Genomic DNA, 21,565 nt, shown 5'->3' on the forward strand with positions numbered 1-21,565 from the left:
TTCCTTCCCCCAAACTAGCTCTAAGTAGTGGTTTTAAATTTATTTTGAATGTCACAATTATATTTCCTACATTGTAATATTTATCATGAACAAAATTTTACAGCAAAATAAATTAAGTATCTGTGTGTTTAATTTTACTTGAGGGTATAAAGATGTAGTTTATATTTACAAATATCTTAGAAACTGACAAGCCATTTTTGTACTTAATTACACAAAATTAACTTTTGCCCTCGGGTCCAGGAAATCTGAATATGCGCTATGTCTAAAATGAACTTCATATTTCACTATTTTAAATAAAATTTCTATTTTTACCTACAGTGCTTCTTAAAGCAGGCATTGAAACTTATTAAAATAATTGTTGCTGCTTTTAATTTATCATTAAAAATACAAAGCTACTAAACTTGAATTATCAAGACATAGGAGATATGGAATTAATATTTCAAATTACAAAGTGTGTATTTCACCCTAATTATTTCAGACAGAGGTTTTCTCTTTTGTAATTATATGCCATAGACATAAAATAATAATGGTCGTTAAGTAATATATGATTTTGTGTCTGAAAAATAAAAATATATTTTAAATTCTGAAGTCCACATTTTATTTTCTTGGGAAAAAAGAATCGATGTTAAATGACATGCTTTGATAGCATAATTCTTACTTCCATTTCTACTAACCTTTAAATTCTTTTTCCAGCAAAAAATATTTAGAAAGCTACTATAAAATAATGAAATAAAACTGTGAATAGCAGTTATTAACAATGTTCACCACATGTGTTAAATATCAGAAAGTAAATCTTTATCACTAAGAACTTTAAATATTTCTTCAAATGTCACTAATGACCCACACACAGCAACAGCATGAAACCTAAAATAACTACTAGCAAAATTTTCTTTTCTATAACACACCATAAAGGCAAATAAAATTCCCACCTGTCTTCCTACATAAGCAAATACAACAAACTAGATAAAGAATACGACAAACATGTACATCTCTAAGTACAAAACAATGGCTATCAAGAGAGTAAATGCCTCAGGAAAGTTAAGTCTGTATTTTCGAACTTTATTACAAGTTAGTACTATTTATGCAAAAATTCTACAACTTCTAATTGTAAATCAGTCTGAAAATCATTTATTCAACCTCTTGTTTCTGTAAACTTACAAAGACTGAGACATGGAATTGAAGACATGGTCCTTGAAATTCAAGTATTTTTAAAAATATAGTTATGTCGTCATAAGTTTGGAATTGAAAATACTTACAGTCTCTCCAGTTCTTTAAGATCCTGGAATGCTCCTCTTTCAATAGTGCTAATCTTATTCTCCATAAGCTGACTGAAAGGCAAAGTATAAGAGGAGTCTTAATGTTACCACTCAGCACCTAAAAAAGTTTCAATTCAGCAGCTGAAAACTTTTCCCTCTATGAAGTTAAATATTGCTCTGCTTTGAGATTTGGTATCAAATCTAATGATGATATGCTTGAGAAAAATCAGGGAGGGAAGGTAGCATCTACATCATAAAACTTTCATAGAAAATACTAATTCAGTTTCGCACAAAATTTAGTCAAAATTCTGAACCTTAAACCATAGTACATCCTGAGGGAGCAGCCCATGACACTGCAACTTTGATGGCTGTTTTTCAAGTGAGTTAACTGAAAGAATCAATATACAAGAATTCACTATAGACATACTTCAATTCACAGATGGATGGATGTTAGAAATTGGAAGAATTCATAAAGGCTAAAAGGTGTCTTTTAAAATTGAACAGTGAACACACAATGATCAAAAGTATATGTTCACTGCAATGTAAATATTTACAAATCTGTGGGTGAAAACAACTTTACATTACATTGAATCTCAAATGACGGTTCATTCACATGTTAATTAAAGAAGTAATCATATTGCAACAATTTTATAAAAGCTGCAAAGATAAAAAAAACACAAGAAACAATTTAAAATCTGACCAAAATATTTTTACAGAGAAACAGTTCCCACCAAAAACCCTGCGAAAACCTGGACTGCCAGATTTTAATGTTAGAAATTATATCTAAGTGTTGTTTGCTAGAAAAGTCTGAACGTTTTTAGGTTAGTAATTATAAAATGCAGACCCACTTAAATTCTTCCTACTTAATTCCAAGGCCTAAAAGTATATCGAAAGTCTCACATTACTCATTCATATTGTGAAAGCAATTATTCTACACTTTTATATGCATAAGGCACTTAGGATATGGTATAGCAAACATCTGAGGTCATTTCCATAATATTGTTTATATGGCCTGCAACCAACCTTAAAATAAAAGCCTACACTTTCATTAAAATTTGTAGTACACTGTTAAACAAAAAAAAAGAAAGGCCACCAAGACCTTCTAAAAAATTATGTTTCTGTTACTGGAAAGGTTTTTACAACTGAGATCAGCAAAGATTCAAAATATGCAACCTTAAAAAACAAAAGAGAATGCTCCAAAACACAGAAGAACATACTTACAGAACTCTTAGGTGCCTAAGACCAGCAAAGTCTGTTTTGGTAATCCGTGTGATGTTATTTCCATTTAAATCCCTGAGAAAAAACAAATTAAGAAAATGAAAGGCCCATGTAATTTCTAGCAACACTTGGCTAAACAAAGAAAAATACAAGCTACATAAGAACTTTGAGATGAAAGATCAGTTCCAAATACTAGAGTAGTTCACAAAGTAAAAGAGAGAGAAGGAAGTAATCTTTGAAAGAAAATTCTTAAAATGATTCTTAACAAGTTTACAGAGTCCATGCTCGTTGGCATATGACAAGAAAATGAAGTGATTATGTTATCACGAAAACTCTTTTGTGTGTGGGGGAGAGCTTTCAATTTTTGTTTTTATAAGGATGTGTGTATTAATTTCACAGGTATTCTACTGTTTACTATTATTGTTAGGCACATTCCCAGAACGCTGCCTTCAGGAAGTTAAAATGAACAATTTTCTAATACTATTTAGGAAAAAATTTTAAAAATTCAGAAGCCTAAACTTACGTGCCCACAGTGGCTAAACTTCCTAAGGCAATGAGCAAAGTCAGAGTGTCATCAAAAGAACTGCACTTCAAAGACTCGCATTTAGAGGCAGTTACCTTCCAACAATTCTATGTTTGTATGAAAACTAAACTCTTCATTTGCAGCTCAGGGACCCCCGCTGTGACAGTAAAGTAAAAACTACTAGCAGGGGCAGAAATGGAAGCAGTATTCAGGCCCTGATGTTTTTGTTCAGATTTCAGCACCAAGTTTCCTTCAAGAGTCACAACCCCCTTTTCTGGCATCTTAGGTCAAGATCTAAACTTGCCCTGGTTCCAATCATTTCAAGTAAAACCAAGTTTGGCTGTGGTTTCAATGTCCTTCTTCAAGGAAGTAAACCTTACCTTGACTTTAAAACATCACTTTTGAAATCTGTATTTAATATGTTTATGTTGTCAACGATAAAATTTATAAGCCTGACCTGATGTAAACTATTTTCTGAAAATTCTTTATAGGTCTCTCATTGGGCTATTCTTTTTCCAAGTCCCTAAAACTCGATTGCTATTTTTTCCCTTAATGCATTTCCTTTTTTGTTGAATAAGACGTGTCACTGCTTAAACTTTAAACTGTTCTGAACAGCATGAGATGACAAGTGATAAAACAGAATTCTGCATTGCTTTTTCCCCAACTTACTTTCCGAGCTGAGCGAAGCACTATCGAACTGTCCCTACCATAGTCAGGGTCCTCTTCCTGCTTCTTGACAGCACAAGAATCCCCCGCCCCATAGCCCATCCCAGGCAAACTTGGTAGATCGCATTTTGACCAGACACCCGCGGTAGGCCCCCAACTTGCCCAGCGCGCCGGGCCTGGAAGGAGGGACGAGAAGGAGTAGGGGGAGGCCCAGGGAGCTTCAGGGTGGGGGAGCCATTTGCAAAGGGAGAAATGGCTCAACTCTGGCCTTTACACTGAGGGCGAGGGAAATGGGTTGGATAAGAAGAGCGGCTCGACGCGCTGCGGGCTCCGTGGGTGGAGACGTGCGGGGCCGAGCGGGTGCCCTCGGCGGCCTGCCACCCTCACCCCCCGGGGCGCAGAGGCCGGGAGCGCAGCCCGGGAGCGCTCGCCCCGCCGGGCCCATGCGCGACGGCGCGGCGCGGGGCGGCGGCCTCGGCGTTCACAAAGGGAACGGCCTCCACGCTCCGCTTCCCTGAACTCGGGAAGCGCCCCGCAAGGAGCGCGTGGGCCGTCAACACTGGGTCTGCGATTTACTTCTTCATTAGAGACTCGAAGAGGCAGGGAGGCGGGGATGTCTGCGGGCAGCAGAGCGCGAAGAGAGGAAGGAAGGGGAGCTGCTGCCGCGTGAAGGGATGCAGAAACTGCCAGAAAGGTGCAAAGGGGGCACCGGGGCTCAGCAGGAAGGGCTGGAGAGGGCAGCCGAGGGCCGCGGGGTCGCCAAAGCGGTCGGACCCGACTTGGCTGGTTCCTGTGGGAGAGCCAGCCCTAACTTCGCCTAGTCGATAGGATGCGGTTCTCCTCCGGAGTCTCCCGCTCGGACAGATCCCTGGGGGCTCGCCGCCGCCGCCGCCGCCGCCTCCCTCCCGGGGAAGTGGGAGGCCGGGGAAGGGTCGCGGGGGGCCACGCGCGGCCACCGGGGGAGCTGCCGCTGTCCTGAGATACCTTTCTTTCCGCGGCCAGTAGAAGCGCCCCCGGGCGGACCCAGCTGCCCCACGACCCTTTCTCCTTTCCCTGTGTCCCCAGGAGGGCGACACAAAGCCAGGGAAAGGAGGTTTCTCTCTTTTGAGCCCCCCCCCCTCCCCGCCATCCCCTCTCCTCGCGCCACCCGGCGGTGACAAGAGCGGGGACTCGGCCCTGAACAGACCCGCGAGAGTTCCCAACCGCAAGGTGACTGACTCCGTTTACAGAGTCCGAGGAACAAAGTCGCGTCTCCTTTGCCCCGGGCATCCGCGACTACTTGTTCCCCATCTCTCCTCCTCCCCAGCCTCAGATATCTCGCCCGCAAAGGGCTGCGAGTGGCGGGACTAGAGCGGGAGGAAGGGATCAAGCGCAGCTGCAAGCGGGCCCGCCCCTCCTTGGGCAGCGGCCCCTCCCTGGGCAGCGCCCTACCAGAGTTCAAGCCCAGGATGCGCGTTCAGGAAAGCTGGTGAGGGCTGCCCCAGGCACAGGTCCCTGTGCCTCTTGGTCCCTCCAGTCTACAAGCAGGGGCCACGCAACCCCGATGGTGAGGAGGAAGGGGGAGGAAGAGCTCATACTCACAGTCTCTCGGTGTTGCGGGGGATGTTCCTGGGCACACTGCGCAGCGCCAGCCCGTGACAGTCCACTGTGCTCCCAGAGCAGGAGCACTGCGCCGGGCACGCTTGCGGCGCCACCTTGTTCAGGATCGCCAGCACTAACCCCAGCGACAGGGACAGCGTCTGCCAGCCGACGCCGCACATCTTCCCCTGCCGCCTCCTCGCTCGTAGGCGCCGAGGGTTTCTCTTTAGCTTGCTACTCCGCTCGAACCGTGCTGAGCCTGAGGCCCAGTGCCTGGAGCGAGGCTAGCAACCCAGAGTGTCCAGATAATGTGCACAAAATAATATGGAAGTAACAGTAATATTCAAGGTAGGAGAGCTGACATGGGTACACGCCTCTTAGTAACCCTCACTCTCCTCTAGAAGGGCAGACGCTCCTTGGGCAACTTTAGGTCCTGAAGATCAACTGGCCTGGCCAAGGCTATAGGGAGACCCCGGAGCAGGCCGGGAGGAGATCACGCCTCGTCTGTCTCGCAAATATCAACTTGGTGGTAAAAGACCTCGGACTCCCAACGGCGGTGAAGATGCAGGGACTGGTTGCGCGTGGGTCAAGGGTGCTCAGATTCCACGACTCCCTCTGCAAATCCAATTCCAGTGGGGACTGCAGGAGACAGAAGAGAAGGGCTAAGTAGAAATGGTGGACTCGATATATGTGGGCTCTTCGAAACTAGAAGGCGCAGGAGCCCCACGGGCTGGGAGCGGAGCGCGCTGAACCACTAGGCATGGCGCGCGGGGGCGCACAGGGCTGGCGCGCAGCCTGGGGGACGCGGGACGGCGCTGCGGGGCTCCTGGCGCTGCTCGGCTCACTCACGCGGCCTCCCACCGGCCTGCGGCTCCTCCGCAGTCCGGACGGGTCCTCGTCGTCTACTGACAGCCGAGGGCGGTTTGCAAATACACCTTCACTTCGCTGAAGGATGTCTGGACGTCGCCTGGCGTCCTTGGCGACGCTCCGCACCAAGGCCTTCACCGAGGTCACGCAGAAAAGACAAAAGGGCAGTCGGGCCGCCGCAGCCGGCAGAAATATCCACTAGTCACGACCACGGTAGAGAAAATCCTAGAGACCAAGTTAAGGACGAGAGCTCCTGAGAAGACTAAGTAGGGAATGACTGGCAGGCCGGCAGGAAAGAGTGGAAAGGCCAAGGTGGAGGTGTCCGCGTCCCAGTCAGGCAGGGGTGTTCCGGAGGGTGGCGAGGTGGTAGCTGGTAGACGGTCGTGGGATCTGCGACTCCGAGGAGACCCCAGGAGGCAGCTGCACGGCAGTCCTCTGTGCGTGCGTGTGTCAGCCCCTCTCGTCTCCCGGATACGCCGCAGCTCCGCAGCAGACACCTGATGGCAAAGGTGGAAGAAACAAGACCGGGCTCCTGGGCAGGCACAGCCCCTCAGACTCCCCCCTCGACAGCAGCCTACAAGTGGGCCCTTCTTCTCAAAGTGCAGGAACTTTTCCCAGGCTTAGAATCCAGTCCTCACAGACACGGTGGGAGTCCTCCCGCCGACGTCGCGACGCCGCCCGTCTCCCGGCGCTGCACCTGACTCGGCGGCCGCAGTCCGGAGCGGCCCGCTTCCTTCCAGCCCCTTCCCCTCTCCCGGTCTTTCCGCGCCTCCTTCTCTGGGGAGGGAAGTGGGGGAGAGGGAAGGCGGCGACAGGGAGCGGGGACTCGGTGGCTCCGCTGACTCCCGAGCTCCTGGCAAGTGTCTAAACAATAGGACGGACGCAGCAGCCCTAGTCTCGCTCGGCTGCGGGAAGGTGGGTTGTTGTTGTAACTGGAGTTGTTGGCTCGGGCTGCCTGGCGCTCAGCGCAGCCGAACAAAAACCCGGCCCGTGCCTCGGGAGCCGGCTGCGGGCCCCTCAGACGCTCCCCTTTCTCCTCAGCACTCCCGCCTTGCCCGGAAAGCTCGGCAGCTCCCGCCTGCGCCCGGGAGCCACGGCGCTCCCATCCCTTGCCGCCGCCGCCGCCGCCGCCTCCTTTTTTTAACCACCGTCTGCGGCAGCCACCGCCGCCGCCGCCTCCGTCAGCCTCCGCCGTCCGCGCGCTCCCCAAATAAATAACCCCAAGTCAGAAGTTAAGCCTGCGCCGGCTTTATATAGCCGGCAGAGCCCCGGCCCCCTCGGCCCCGCCCCGCGCGGCCCGGCTCCGCCCACTGGCTGCGCGCGGGGAGCCCGCACCTCGCCCGGGAGAGGTGAGGCCCCGGCTGCCAGCGCCGGGCGGAGGCGGCGGCGGCGGCGCGTTCCCGCGCACCCCGGCCCGCGCCCTCGCTCCCACGCCCCGGCGAAGTTTGGCGGAGGAAGGAGGTTCCCCGGACCCCGCCCCCAGCCCCAGGGTCCCCGAGGTGACCCAGGCTCGAAGATGGTCGTTCGCTGCGGGGGGATGACGGGAGGGCGGCTTTGAACGCTGCTCATAAATAGCGCTGCCAGTTTCTCCGCTGCAGCTTTTGCCACGCGATCCTAAGGGGGCTGCTCAGTGTTTGAAGCGCAGCAAGAGAGAGAGAGAGAAAGAGAGAGATTATGGTTTTAAAATTCAAAAAAAAAAAAAATCCACCGAAATAGATCTGCTGCGCTCAGACACACACATGTGTATTTTGGGGAGCTTAAAAGTTCAGAGTTTTTGCAAGTTGGGAAGTGGTGTTTTTGAATCTTCTCGCCAGCCTCCCATCTCTGAGCCACCCCCTTCCGTTTAACCCTTTCTTTGTAGTCACGCACTGAGCACCGTGCTCTGTTGACATCTTGAATACACAGTACGCTCACAAAACTCCAAGGGCTTGAATGTGTCTGTGTGATTTTACTCTCTTAGGAAAGGAGGGAAAAAATAAATCCCTAGCAACGCACGTTGTAACCAGAAGGTTTCCTTTATTTCAGGGACGTTCTGGATATTTTTGCCCCACTGTTTTGGAAGAGAATTTCCTTGTTTCTTCTTGTCTTTTTATTGTGATGTATGTCTGGCAACTGCTACCACTCTCCTGCCCCCCCACCCCCCAGAAAAAAACAAAGTCACGATTGGTTTGAAATGACATCTAAATGAGTCAACAATTTCGCTTGGATTTAAAGCATCTCACCTCATTCTTCCTGGTCCTATTTCACCTTACAGCTCTTTCACAGGAATTTTTGCAAACCCCTAGCCTAATGCCTGTCTTACAGTGTGATAATTATTTGTGTAATTATCTGTCACCCCCATGAAGGCAAGAGGACCCATCAGGTTCATTTTCCTATTTTCAGCATCTAACAATATGCCTGGCACACAGGCGGTGCCCTGAAAATTGACTGATTTCTTTACCACAAGAATATACTCAATTTGAAATCTCTCCAATATCCTCAGTAACTTTTTTCCTACTTGCATTTTCCAAAATATCTTTGCATAATAGCTACCTCTGCCTATGTCATTTTGCCTTCCCTGGAAAACTTAAAGCCATTTTGAGGACATTTCCAAAGAGAGGGTACCCATTTGATAACTGAATGGGAACTCTTAGGATTACTCATATTAATGCCATTGATTTATAGTCCTCTGTTCTTTTAAATACTTAAAAACGTTTAACATTCATTAACTCATTTGTCCGTCTAGATTTTAGCTTAAAGGTCTGTTATGTAACTTCCTTAAGAAGGAGAAAGTGGAAGCCATCGTGACATTTTCTTTTAAGAAAAATGAGATAAAGAACAAGTACCCATCAATGATGGACTCTTCCATCCCTCTGCATCCCCACCCTCAGAGAATTTCTTTAGTGTGTACCAGTAAATTAACTGGTTGAAATATATTTACTACCACGCTAATTAACTTAATTCCACAACTTTGATACCCTGTCAGCAACAAGATACGAGTATTTATGTTCAACTTTCTCTGCCTCATAGAATCATTGTTCTGTATTTTAATTGCAAAAACATATCCCGCATTCCAAATACTCATGAGTAATGCTATTAACATCATTGCATAAAGCAAGTCATAGACATGAGTTCAAGTTTGATTCTTTCTCTGGCTCACTTTCCATTCTGTGTAAAACCAGGAAAAGAGCTGAAAATAACATTCACAGCAGCATGCCTGCAGAAACATATTTTTGAATTTGATGCAAATTTGACTGAGAAGGTATGTCCAATGGATTTCATTAAGAAAAAAAAAAACTGCAACTAATTCCTGAGAGACATGGCACCTTAATGTCTGTGTCATCAACTTTTCAGTTAGCAAAAGGAAAATTTATACATGGGTGACCAGATTTCTCTTTTAAGAAATATTGTTCTATTATTCCTGTAGTATTATTGCAGGATGTGTTTGATGCTTCAGTACCATTAACTTCTAAATCTTAGTTCTTTCTAGAATATGTTGCTCCCAAATGGGTTCTGAGTTTCTCTTTGACTCTGTTCCGCCCAGCCTGAAGAAAGCCTTCTGTGGTGCCTCCTGTCACCACATGAGGTCTCCATAAATCCTGACCTGAATTAAACAGACGTGGAGTCCACTGAAGTCAACATACAAGTCCCCTGTAATCTTGAGGAAAAAAAAAAAATCCAGTGGCTACAATAATTTAGAAAACAATGTAGACATTTAAAAACTCATACAGTAAAAAAACAAACAAAATACAAGAAAGCTTTCTCTCAATTTGCATTTTCTTTGGAGGAAAAAAAGTTTGTGAAATTGATGTATGGAGAAAAGGAAGAAGAAAGGAGAATTGACAAAAAAGAGGTAAATAAGAGTGAAAAAAAGGTAGATAATCGTAATAGCATTATTAAATTTGTGAAACTTCCAGGATAATTCTGTAGATTGAAATGTTTTCACACTGCTCTTTTCCATTGTTGCAAAACGTACACATGTTAATTACCTAATTTTTTTCATAATATTTTTGTATTGGACATGTAAATATGAATCTCCATACCATTATGGAAATAAAGATTTAACTAAAAATTTTTCCTGCCTCCTAGGATCCAAGCTATTTGATGGAGTTAAAACTGCACTGTAATTCTAGATGGTTGCTAGTTAATTTGTGTTCAGGTGAGGACTTTGGTCTTTAGCCAGGTCTGATTACCTGGCAGAGTTGAAACCAGGACCTGAGTTCTCTGACCTCAAACCTCAATTGATTCTCCTACACCCAACCTACAGAGTATCCGGAACTCCCAGGGATGATGGAATTTGTAGTTTGTCAGGAACTGTCACTCTCACAGAGGAGATGTTCACATTTCTCTGCACACACTATTTATAAGCATCTAAAGGGAGCAGGAGAGAACTAGGATCCACAGAACCAGCCAGCTTCTGGTCCAGGTACTGGAACTAGCTTAAACTTCGAGATGATTCTCTAGGGCAGTGGTCTTCAGATGTGGTCCCCAAGACCAGCAGCATCCAAAATGCCAAGGATTCTAGTTAGAAATGCAAATTTTCAGGCCCCACCTTAGCACAGAATCAGAAACTCTGGGGGTGAAGGCCAGAGTTCCAACAAGCCTCACAGTGGTTTTGATGGTCACTGAAGCTTGAGAACCACCGCTCTCTAGAGCTCCTTTGTGGTTGTACCTGAGCCACCTACGTTTGGAGAATCAGGCAGCAGTGAATGATAGGTAGCACCTGCTGAATTGACTTCAGCTACTCATTCCCAGGCATTTGACAAGTGTACACTCCTGATAACCTCTAGGGGGCACCAAAATGTTTTCATGCGCAGCCCCAAGGAGGTAACAAGAATTTAAGCTCATTTTCCAAAGAAATGGCCTTGAGAAATGGAAAGAGCTTCCATCTCAGCAAGCTGCTCTAATTGTTATGTCTTGGCCAGTTATAAAATTCATTACACTAAATTTTTTCCAGCTTAATATTACATATATACAGGAATAACAATACTTAACTTTTCATGATTACCGTGAACATTAAGATAACATCTGTCAAATTAACAGCACAGAACCTGGCATAGAGCTAGGTGCTTATTAAATAAAGGGCAGTGTTACTGTTTTCATCATTCCTACTACTCATTAGTGAACATTTCTGAAATATTTCATTTGTATTGTGAGAACAAATTAGATAGTTCCATTAACTATTATAATGATCAAGTAGCTTCCTATCCTGAGCCCTGGGAAACCCTGGAAGGGTGGGCTGGGGGCTATATTTTAAGACTAGAAGAAAGATCAAACTCTGCCCAGGCTTACAGTAATCCATGAAGAAATGAGGGGAGATCGATACAATTCATTTCGTGATAACTATGTCCTCAGTACTGTTTTGAAGAGGTGGAGCTGGTTTTCCACTGTCATAATAAAATAGCCTCTTGGTGTTTTAGTAAAATCTTAGAGCGAAAAGTCTGAAACCTGAATATGTTGCTAAGTGAGACTGCTTTGGGTATGTTAGAGCTTATGGCCTTAGTTTTTCTCATTTATGTAATGTTGGGATTGGACCAGTTAAACTATAACTCTTTTCCAGTTCTCAGTAATAATGCAACTCTATTCATTAAATATTCTCTGTGTTCCAAACACTGGGATCCTCACCTTGTGTTTCTCAGCTCCTTTCATTTTCAAGACAATCCTCTGAATTAGAGGCTATTTTTATCTCCCATAGATAGTTAAGAAAACTGGGGCTCGTAGGAATTCATTCAGCTGGTGCTGCTCATACAGCTAGTAACTGGCAAAGTAGGAATCAGTATTCCGGTCTGACACCAAATCCCATTTTATAAACATCATGAAACCTGTTTCTCAAATTCTGTGATTTGAGTGCTTTGCACAATGTTTCATTCTCTACATAGTTAAGACAAAAGTGTGTTTTGGGAGGTGATGGTGGAGTATAGTGACCTATGAACATTAAATGCATAAGCTACTTGGGCAAGAACAACCACAAAGAAAGTAAAAGAAATAGTTAATACTCAACGATGTAGGTTAAAAAAACACATTAACATTTAAAAGCCCAAGAGAAAATAAACAGCAAAAATGTTAATAGTTTTATGAGGTTAAAATAAGTTTACAAGAAATTAACCATTGAGGAAAAGGAAATTCAGTTGTAAATAGTTTTAAATTGCCTAATCTTTTGACTTATTAAATCTAAAAATGCCTCCTAGATTTTCACAGAAGAAAAAAAAAAATCTGTGTTATCTGGGAAAGAGTGGGCAGGAACCCTTCACAACTTCTGCAGACTCCTACTGATTTCTCTTAGAGGGTCACAATATCAGGCTAAAATAACAAAAAAAAAATTGCTGTAGACTAACATAAACTCAAAATAAATATTTTTAAATCCCAAGTCTAAATATTATATATTTTAGATAAAAACCAAATCTGCTTAACAGAGGTAGTTCATAACCACTATTGGAAAAATACAGTTCAGAGTATATACCTGCCTGATGGTCAAAAGCTATTTTTTGTACAAAAAGTCACATTAATGTCTTAATCCAAGAGTTAACAAACTTTTTCTGTAAAGGATCAGATAGTATTTTAGACTTTGCAGGCCAACAGGCAAAATAAAACACATTATAAAACACTTAACATAATAAATAAAGAAAATTAATTTCCACAACTCTTTTGCTGATGTAATTAAAAATGTAACAATATCTTGTAGTAACCTATAATGAAAAAGGATATGAAAAAGAATTCATGTATGTATATGTATGACTACAACATTATGCTGTACACCAGAAATTGACACAACATTGTAAACTGACTATACTTCAATAAAAAATAAAATAAAGTAAAAATGTAACTATTGATTACAGTTTTTTGTGATACAGATCTACTAATGACAATTATGGAATTCTTTTGGGGGGATAACATTCATTTAATTGGGGTTCCAAGTAAGTGTTTTCTATCATCAAATCAATTGCTAAGTTTAATAGATAAAAATCATTTTTAGCTCACTGATGACATAAAAACTTGTGGCAGGTCCTATTTGGCTGTAGTCCAAAGAGGTGACTGTTCCATGTACCAGGTCATAGTTTCCCAAAGGGTTATGTTAAAATTCAAAGGGATGTTGTAAAGATAAGAGCTCTGAGCTCCAAAGTGGCTGTTCTGTGACAGGCAGTAAATGTCTTTCTCAGTATTATCTGCAGCTCGACTTCTTTAACTCTGAAATGGAACTCTGCAAAAGCATTTAAAGAAAATTTAAATTCATTTCATTTTAATATAGAGTAAGTAAGTACAAGATAGGCTACTATCCATTTCTCACATGTGCTTATCTGTTGAACCAGATGGTCCTCACGTGTAAGATGGAGATTAAAAAAAAATAACATTTATTAAGTATTTACTACGTGCAGGCATTTTTCTAAGTGTTTTACTTTATTTCGTCATTTAATCCTCCTAGAAAACTGTATTATCTTCTAGACGAGGAAGTTAAGGGACAAAAAAGTTTGAGTGACTTGCTCACATTACCTTAGGGATGTGGAATGAGGCCACAAAAGGTTAAATAACCTGCCCAAGGTCTCTCAGCCAGCAAACAGCAGAGCTAGGATTTTAACCCAAGCAGCCAGAATCCAAAGCACTGGGCCTCTTACTAATTCGTGAATCACAGGAAATTCATGATAATGGAATGAAAACTGTATGTGAAAGAACTATATGAACTGTAAAATAATGTATTATTTTTATTTGCATTGTGGCTATTATTTATAGTTGAAGGTGGTGAATGTAAAAGACAACATAAAAACACATAGCAGAGAATCACTAGGTTGAATATAATCTGACTTGAGCCAACCCTTTTTGTCTCCTTCTTACCATGTTAATAGGATTATTTCATTTCTCTTTCATGACTTGGGATACACTGTCCTTGGTTACATAAGACAAAAGGAATATTTTCCCCACCGAAACAACCTAGAAATTCTACCACAGATGAGACTTGAGTGAAAAATAAATCTGTATAAACTTAGGAAAAAAACATTATATAAAGAAGACTCTCTTAAGTCTAAACATAGAAGTTTAACTATTCAATAAATACAATGTCATGTCTAAAAACCCAGAAATACTGCTTTGTCTTGCTGACTAGTCGTATCTTGATGTGTAAGAAATATCAACTCAAAAGATGTGTGTTATTCATTGTGGTTGAGATAACACAGTAGAAAAATGTCCAAAGATCCCCACGAATGGTTTCCCAAGCATTGTAATGAAAAATTATAAAAAATAAAATGTGAATTCTAATGCCACTTTTTAAAGTGTATGAAAATAAAGTAACTTCTAGACACTTGCTCATTCATTGCAAATTGCATTTTTTTGTGATTAAAGAAGGCCCTGAAGCTGTAAATCTATTCAGGGTCACAGTCAGAACTGTTTTTGTGTGTATGTGCGCATGGGTGTGTGCGTGTGTCCACAAAAATAAATGTGCATGTGTTTCACCTGTATATTCTTCTTCTTTGGTGTCTTTGCCAGGATCTTTTTAATTTTAATTTTTCTTCCTTAACCTATCATATGTGGAAAATAAAAGGTTCTGTATTATCCTACTTCAAAGAAGTTGTGAAGATTAAATAAGTTAGTATGTGAAAGAACTCGGAGAATTCCAGTTCTGGAGCAGGGTGCTATAGGCTTATGTATCCCCACTCTTTCCTCTAAGTACAGCTACATGCCCTGGAAATAATTCAACAGACAATATAAAAGGATTCAGAGAGCTGGAAAGGAAAAGTTGGACTGGCAAGGGAGCTCAGGCCCAGAGGAATGATGACCTAGGGAATCTCCTGGGTTCTCCTTCTGTCTTACATAATGCAGAGAAAGGGCAAGTCCGAGAGAGACCCGGTGGGAAGTGTCAACCCCTGCTCCATACCTAGGGCACCAGCTGGGCGAAATCCACCCACCCGGAGCAGCAGCTTAAAAGCCCCCCAAGGCTGACCTACCCCTGCCACACGATCAGACACGCGCTAGGAGACAAGCTGACCCACCCTTGGGGCAGCATTGCTGGAGCCCGGCTTTTCCTGCCCTCAGTGGTGTAAGAGACCCATGCCCAGCATGTTCTGACTCTCCTCCACCACCGGCAGATGACCCAGGATACGACCTCAGCATTAGAAGGAACTGAGCAGGAAACCCAGCAGTACCAGGATAGCAAAACAGGTCAAACCTGCAATGCAAAACCTATGAAAACTAAACTGTCATTAGAACTAAAACCCACAGAAGTAGGCCAGAAACTGTACGCTAAATCTAAACATGGTGACCACACACTAAGAGGGAAGATTTAAATAGCACCAAGAGTTTCCTAGCATGACAAACGCAATGTTCAGGATACAATAGGAAGATCACTCATCATATCAAAAACCAGGAAAACCACAGTTCGACCAATACCAATCAGACGGTGGAGGGGACATCAAGGCATTCCAGATGAAAGGTTGCTAAGAGTGTTCGTCTTGCCTGTGGACCCACCCTAACAGAATGGCTAACAGAAGTTCTCTAAGAGAAAAGGAAATGATAAAAGAAGGAAACTTGGAGCATCAGGAAGGAAGAAAAAAAGGAAAGAGTAAAAAATAAGGGTAAAGACAATATAATTTCCTTCCCTTATGCTTTCTAAATTCTGTTTGATGGCAGAAGCAAAATTACAGCACTGTGTTGTGTGATTCTCAATGTGTGTAGAGGAAATATTGAAGACAATTATAAACATTTGAGAGAATTACCATTTCCACATTAAAGGATTATTTGATTTAAGTCAGGAAAATGTATACTAGGCCCTATAAACTTCTTAATATTGGGCTAGATGCCAGAGAATTAAAGATAGAAAAGACATAAATCTTTGTGTTGCAGAGCTTGTTGGCTAGTGGGTAGACAATATAAAAATAAGGTTAGCAATCAGTCTGATGCATGTGATGAGACAAATAAACATAGCAGTGTGACAGAAAGTAGGGTAATGCTATCCTCTGATACCAGGAAAGACCCAAGAAAGACAGGACAATAACTAGGGTTTGAAGGATTGAAAGGAATTTTCCTGGTTTACAATTTGAACAATTACAGATGCAGGCAACATAAAACCATGATCCAAGTGCTTTAGTCCATAAGACAATGTGTTATCTCACATCCCAAGAAGCCCAGAGGCAGAAAGGCCCCAGAGCTGATAGACTGGGTAATAGATGTATATGTTAACAAAAGTGTGAAAAACTCTTATAGAAAATCCATAATCATAATGTTTATTTCTTATTCATGCTTCATGTCCATATTGAGACTATTGTGTCACATTCCATGTTATCTTCACTGTTTTTCCACATCATCTTCATTCCAGGAAACAGACTCGTTGGGTATCCTGTCCCTAAAACATTTGTGGTCATCATAGCAGGGGGAAAGAGAAGAGGAAGATTCACTCTTTGGCTCTTGAGCATGACATACATGTGACATATGTGACTTCTCGTGTTTCACTGGCCACATAAAGTCACCTGTCTTTATATATCTGCATATATATCCATAAGTGTACATATCTTTATATATACACAAGTAAAATTAAATATATTTTTATAGGATATTTATTATAAAGCATTGGCTTATACAATTATATAGAAGTTGGCAAGTTCCAAGACCTGCAGTCAGCCAGCTGGATACCCAGGAGAGCTGATGGTGTAAATTCCAAACTGAAAGCCAGCAAGATCCTGGACCTTCCAAGATCCTGGAAGAGCAAATGTTTCAGTTCAAGTCTGAAGGCAGGAAACAAACAAACAGCAGCAGCAGCAATATTCCAACTCAAAAGAGTCGAGCAGAAGGAATTCCCACTGGTTCAGGGGAGGGTAAGCCTTTTTGTTCTATTCAGGCCTTCAAATGGTTGGATGAAACTCATCCATGTAAAGGAGGCCAGCCTGCTTGACTCAGTCTAGTAATTTAATGTTAAACTCACAGGAGTGCCCAGAATAATGTTTGATCAAATATCTGGTAACCTCATGTCCCAGTTAAACTGAAACTTGAAATTAAAGATCACTCTCTCCAAAGTATTACCCTTAATAGATTCGGGGTGCACTTGGGCATCAGAATATTTTGAAGCTCCCACATGATCTCATGGGCAGCCAGACAATATTAAGAACCACCATACAACAGGGTGATGTCCCTTGTAGGAGACCGGGGGAATGTGGTGACTGATACTAGGATTTTCTACTTTAAGTAAATAGTCTTCCCCACCTCAACTTTCTGATCAATTTAGTATCAGTGTTTGCTAGTTTTAATGGCAAATATAGGGAGAAAAAAATTCTATTTCTTCCTCCAACTTGGAGTCCATGGAGAGACAGAGAAATTAATCATGGAGGTGAGGGAAACCTACAAACCAATATCCCATTAACAACAAAAAGAACCAAGTTCAATAATATTTCACTCAGACATTGTTTTCTTTTAATACAGTACATGATTTAACTTTGGAAGAACTGCAGGAACCAAATGATAAGTCTTTATTCCAGAGCCAATTAAATAAGTAAACACTCCTACCTGCCCCACCCCCCCAACAGGAAAACAGAAACTTGAAATAATTTAATTGACTTAAGATTGGCAATGACATCCAAATACGAGCCAAGGGTTCTTTACAAAAATGCTTCTTAAAACATTACTTTTCACTCACACATGATTATGGCTGCTTTTTCTTTAAGAAAATTTCCATTTGAGGATTTCATGTGTGTATCTATGCCTGATAGATATATCTAATGTGTATACATAATACATTTTTCTTATATAGATATATTTATGCTATATGAACATGATATTTTGATATTTGTGTATTTTGCCTAGTCAGTATCTTTTTATTAATTTACAAAAATTTTTCATGAAATTATCTGCTTGATATTCCTATAAACATAATCTAATATTACAATTTGCACAGATATGGGACATGCCAGTACAGATATTGAACTTTCCTTCGATTCTTATATAAAGACATTGATTTTTAATTATGATTATAGGTTAAAACTTATTAACCCTATCTACTCAGGTAAGAAATATGAAAAGTACTCACAGTGTTTAAAAACCTTAAAAAAATAAAACTCCACTTTAATCACAGATGAGATGGATTCATAAATTCAAACCTGCTTAATTGGCAATTAAAAGCTGTAGGACAACGTTGGCTCTCTGTATTTTCAAAGTTAAGTTCCAGCTGTTTTGAGAAAGCAACCAGAAGATTGAGAGAAATTGCCAAGCATCCTGGGGAGAGACTGGAAGTAAAGAGCAACATTCGCTTCTGTTATTCTAAAGTCACTGCACCACCAGCAGTAACTGTAAATGCTATTAGTGGAATAAAAGATCCCAAATTCGAAATTTCACTTACTATTCACAGGGAAAAGTATCATACGTTTTTGAGTCTGAACTTCATCCAGGACCAACAACTCTCAAAAATAAATTTGAGATAATATTCATGATTCATAATGTTTCCTCATCAGTTTAACCATTAAATGCTTATTTGATTTAGAAAATGCTTTACTTTTATTAAAGAAGCCCAGGTGTTTAATGCCACTATAAGCCATCTGGAAAGTCTACGTTTAATGTAATAAGCAGCTCCCATCTCTTTATGGCTCATAATGACGACACAAGTTCTTTCTTACTCATGTACATGTCTGTTCAGTGTTGGCTGTGAGTTTTGTTTCATGGTCACTCTCTCTAGACTCAGGCTGATAGAGCAGCTACTATCTCAAACATTGCTGGTCATCACTGAGTCTTACACAGCAATGAAAAGCTCCATCCTAGAAGTGACATCCCGCTTTCAGTATAACCCACTGGCCAGAGCTGGTCGTGTGATCCACTCAACAACACATGGAACAGGATGTATTATCCTCTGGATGCTTAGGAGACTGAAAGCTGGAAATAGTTGGTGAATAGCATTACAAACTATCACCTTCAGCCCTTGAGGTCACCAAATATTCAACTCACTCTACTTCCTATAAGCAAAATAATACTCAACCCTTCTCCAAAGAATTCAATCCAAAAGTCTCATTTTACCACGGCATCAAGTTCAAAGCCTAGGCTCTTTGGGAATGATACAGTCGACTCCACACCAAATCTGAGTATGATTTCTCTTGCTCTGGACATTCATGAATTAAAAAGATAAGTTACCCATGCTCTAGAAATATACAATAGTAGAACAGGACAGAGTAACTATTAAACACTTCTATTTGGAGACAGGAAGAATAGAAGACACATGGCAGTCAATATATCTGATCCACAACAATTCTGAAATCCTACCAGGCAGAGGAGGTGGGGACCTCCCACTGTAGAAAGTGAGCGTGGGATGGAAATGTTCCTTGATTAGTCCCTGATTTTGCTTCCTGCCAGAGAAGTTTCAAGTCCATTATGTTTCTCCATGATCTTTGGCTCTCTGCTCTATTTGCCACATCTGCAGTGGGCATTAGAGATGAATCTGTTTTCCTGATGTGCTGAGTGCCTTTCTCACTCTGCTGTGTGCCTACCAAAGGAGGAGAACCAAAGGTCATTTTAGTCTTTACAGTCTCAGACAGTTATAATTTGGGCTTATATTTTCTCTGGGATATGCTAGTACAGATAGTGTATTTTCTTAATAATATTTTTTCATGATGTTCTAGGGATTTTAATCTATTTGGTTCAGATGGCAACATGTGGTGATAACTGCCCATATTTGTTTTCCAGGCAGACTTTTTAGATTGGCAGGACTTTTTGGCTGCCTCCTGCCCACGCCTCTCCCTCTCAGCTGAATCATGGATACCAAGCCTGGGCCCTCCAGGATAAGAGTGAGAGACTCATATTTAGCCTCCCTTCACTGATTCATTGTGTACAATAGCAAAATATACATCATCATAATCCATTCACAAATTTTTGACAATAGCCATGATCAGAACAGTCTAGGGACAAGAGAACAAATTGGCATGTATAAATTTTTGAAAACCATAAGTGAAGTTAACAGACTGTTAAATACATATACCATAGTCTCATAGCTTGACTTTGACATAAATACAGCAAAATTAAAAAACATGTATAAAACTGTGTTTTTCATTTGATTAAAAGAAAGAAAAATAACAAAGACAACTGCTTTAATTATTATGGCTACTGATGGAGTGCTTTGTTGTTGGACTGGAGATGCTTATATTAATAATAAGAATATAATTCATGAAACATTCTATATTTAGAGGGAAAATTATTTTCCCTTAAGTAATGTTGCTATAATAAATTCTTTCACATAATTTGTGCTTCACTGACAGTAATGCCAAATTAAATTATTTTATGTGTTTAGGTAGTTTTTTTCCTGCATATATTTCAACTCTGAAAAATTTTGCTCTGCAGATGCAGTAGTAACTGAAGTTGCCAACAAATTTTGTTAAATATTTAAATTCAGAAACAAACTATGGATTTTAACATATCATGTTCAAACAGTATAAAGGGGTCTCACCAATATATTATCAGATCATATAAATATTTAGAGTATTTTGATATTATGTATTGAATTACTATAATTTCTACAGTAATTTAATCATCTTTTTAAAGTGATATATAGATCCATCTGTATTACTTAGTTTTTTCGAATTTTTAAAAGCTGTATGTTATAAGGCAAACCAAAAAGAACAATACTTTTTCAATTTTATCAAATTTCTATTCTATCAAGACTATAATTTAATTGATGTTGTTTAAAGGTACAAACTTTCAATGAGTAGTAAATATACCATAAGGATCTAATGCACAGTACGATGAATATAGACAAAAATACTTTATGGTAATTGTGTTTTGTAATAAATATTGCTATAACTTCAATCATATTATAATATGTAAATTATCAAAGTAACACATTGCACACTTTAAATTTACACAATGTCAAATTTAATCAATAAAAAATATGAGACTATATCTTAATCTTAAAATGGCAAAAAATACAAGTCAACAGTATAAATATTTTAAAAAGTCCAATTATGAAGGGGCATAAGATTTGAATAAATGTTTCTCCTAAGAAGGTCCACTAGTTACCAATAAGCACATGAAAGAATGTTCAACATCATTATAGCCATTAGGGAAATGAAAATTTAAGCCAAAAGTCATACCACTTTACACACACTAAGATGGCTATAATCAAAACGACAGGTAACGGCAAGTGTTAGTGAGGATACAGAGAAATTAGAGCTCTCATACATTGCTTGTGGGGATGTAAAAAGGTGCCACTGATTTAAAAAATAGTTTGGCAGCTTCCCAAAAAGTTAAAATGGAATTATCACATGACTCAGCAATCCACTCCTAGGTATATATCCAAGACAACTGAAAACATATGTTCACACAAAACATGTACACAAATGTTCATAACAGTATTATTCATCATAGCCAAAAAGTGGAAACAACCCAAATGTCCATCAGCTGATGAATGGATAACTAAAATGTGGTATATCCATACAACTGAATATTATTGGGGCATAAAAGTGAAGTTCTGATACATGCTACAGAAAAGATGTAACCTGAAAACATGACGTTTAGTGAAAGAAGACAG

At 41.1% G+C, this 21,565-nt stretch overlaps 1 protein-coding gene across 2 annotated transcripts in view; it reads right to left on the reverse strand.

Moving 5' to 3' along the window:
• The window catches only part of SLIT2 (slit guidance ligand 2), a 351,115-nt gene extending 343,781 nt beyond the window's left edge, over positions 1-7,334 (reverse strand). For both annotated transcript variants that reach the window (XM_006208114.4, XM_006208112.4), the window contains exons 1-3: positions 5,245-7,334; positions 2,478-2,549; positions 1,257-1,328 (exon numbers count right to left, since the gene is read on the reverse strand). In XM_006208114.4, the coding sequence (XP_006208176.1) occupies positions 1,257-1,328; positions 2,478-2,549; positions 5,245-5,423 (323 nt within the window). In that variant the 5' untranslated portion in view covers positions 5,424-7,334. The remainder of the gene's footprint in view (positions 1-1,256; positions 1,329-2,477; positions 2,550-5,244) is intronic.
• Positions 7,335-21,565: the final 14,231 nt, after the last annotated feature.

This window comes from Vicugna pacos, chromosome 2, assembly GCF_048564905.1.
Source record: "Vicugna pacos chromosome 2, VicPac4, whole genome shotgun sequence".
NCBI classification, from domain to species: domain Eukaryota; kingdom Metazoa; phylum Chordata; class Mammalia; order Artiodactyla; family Camelidae; genus Vicugna; species Vicugna pacos.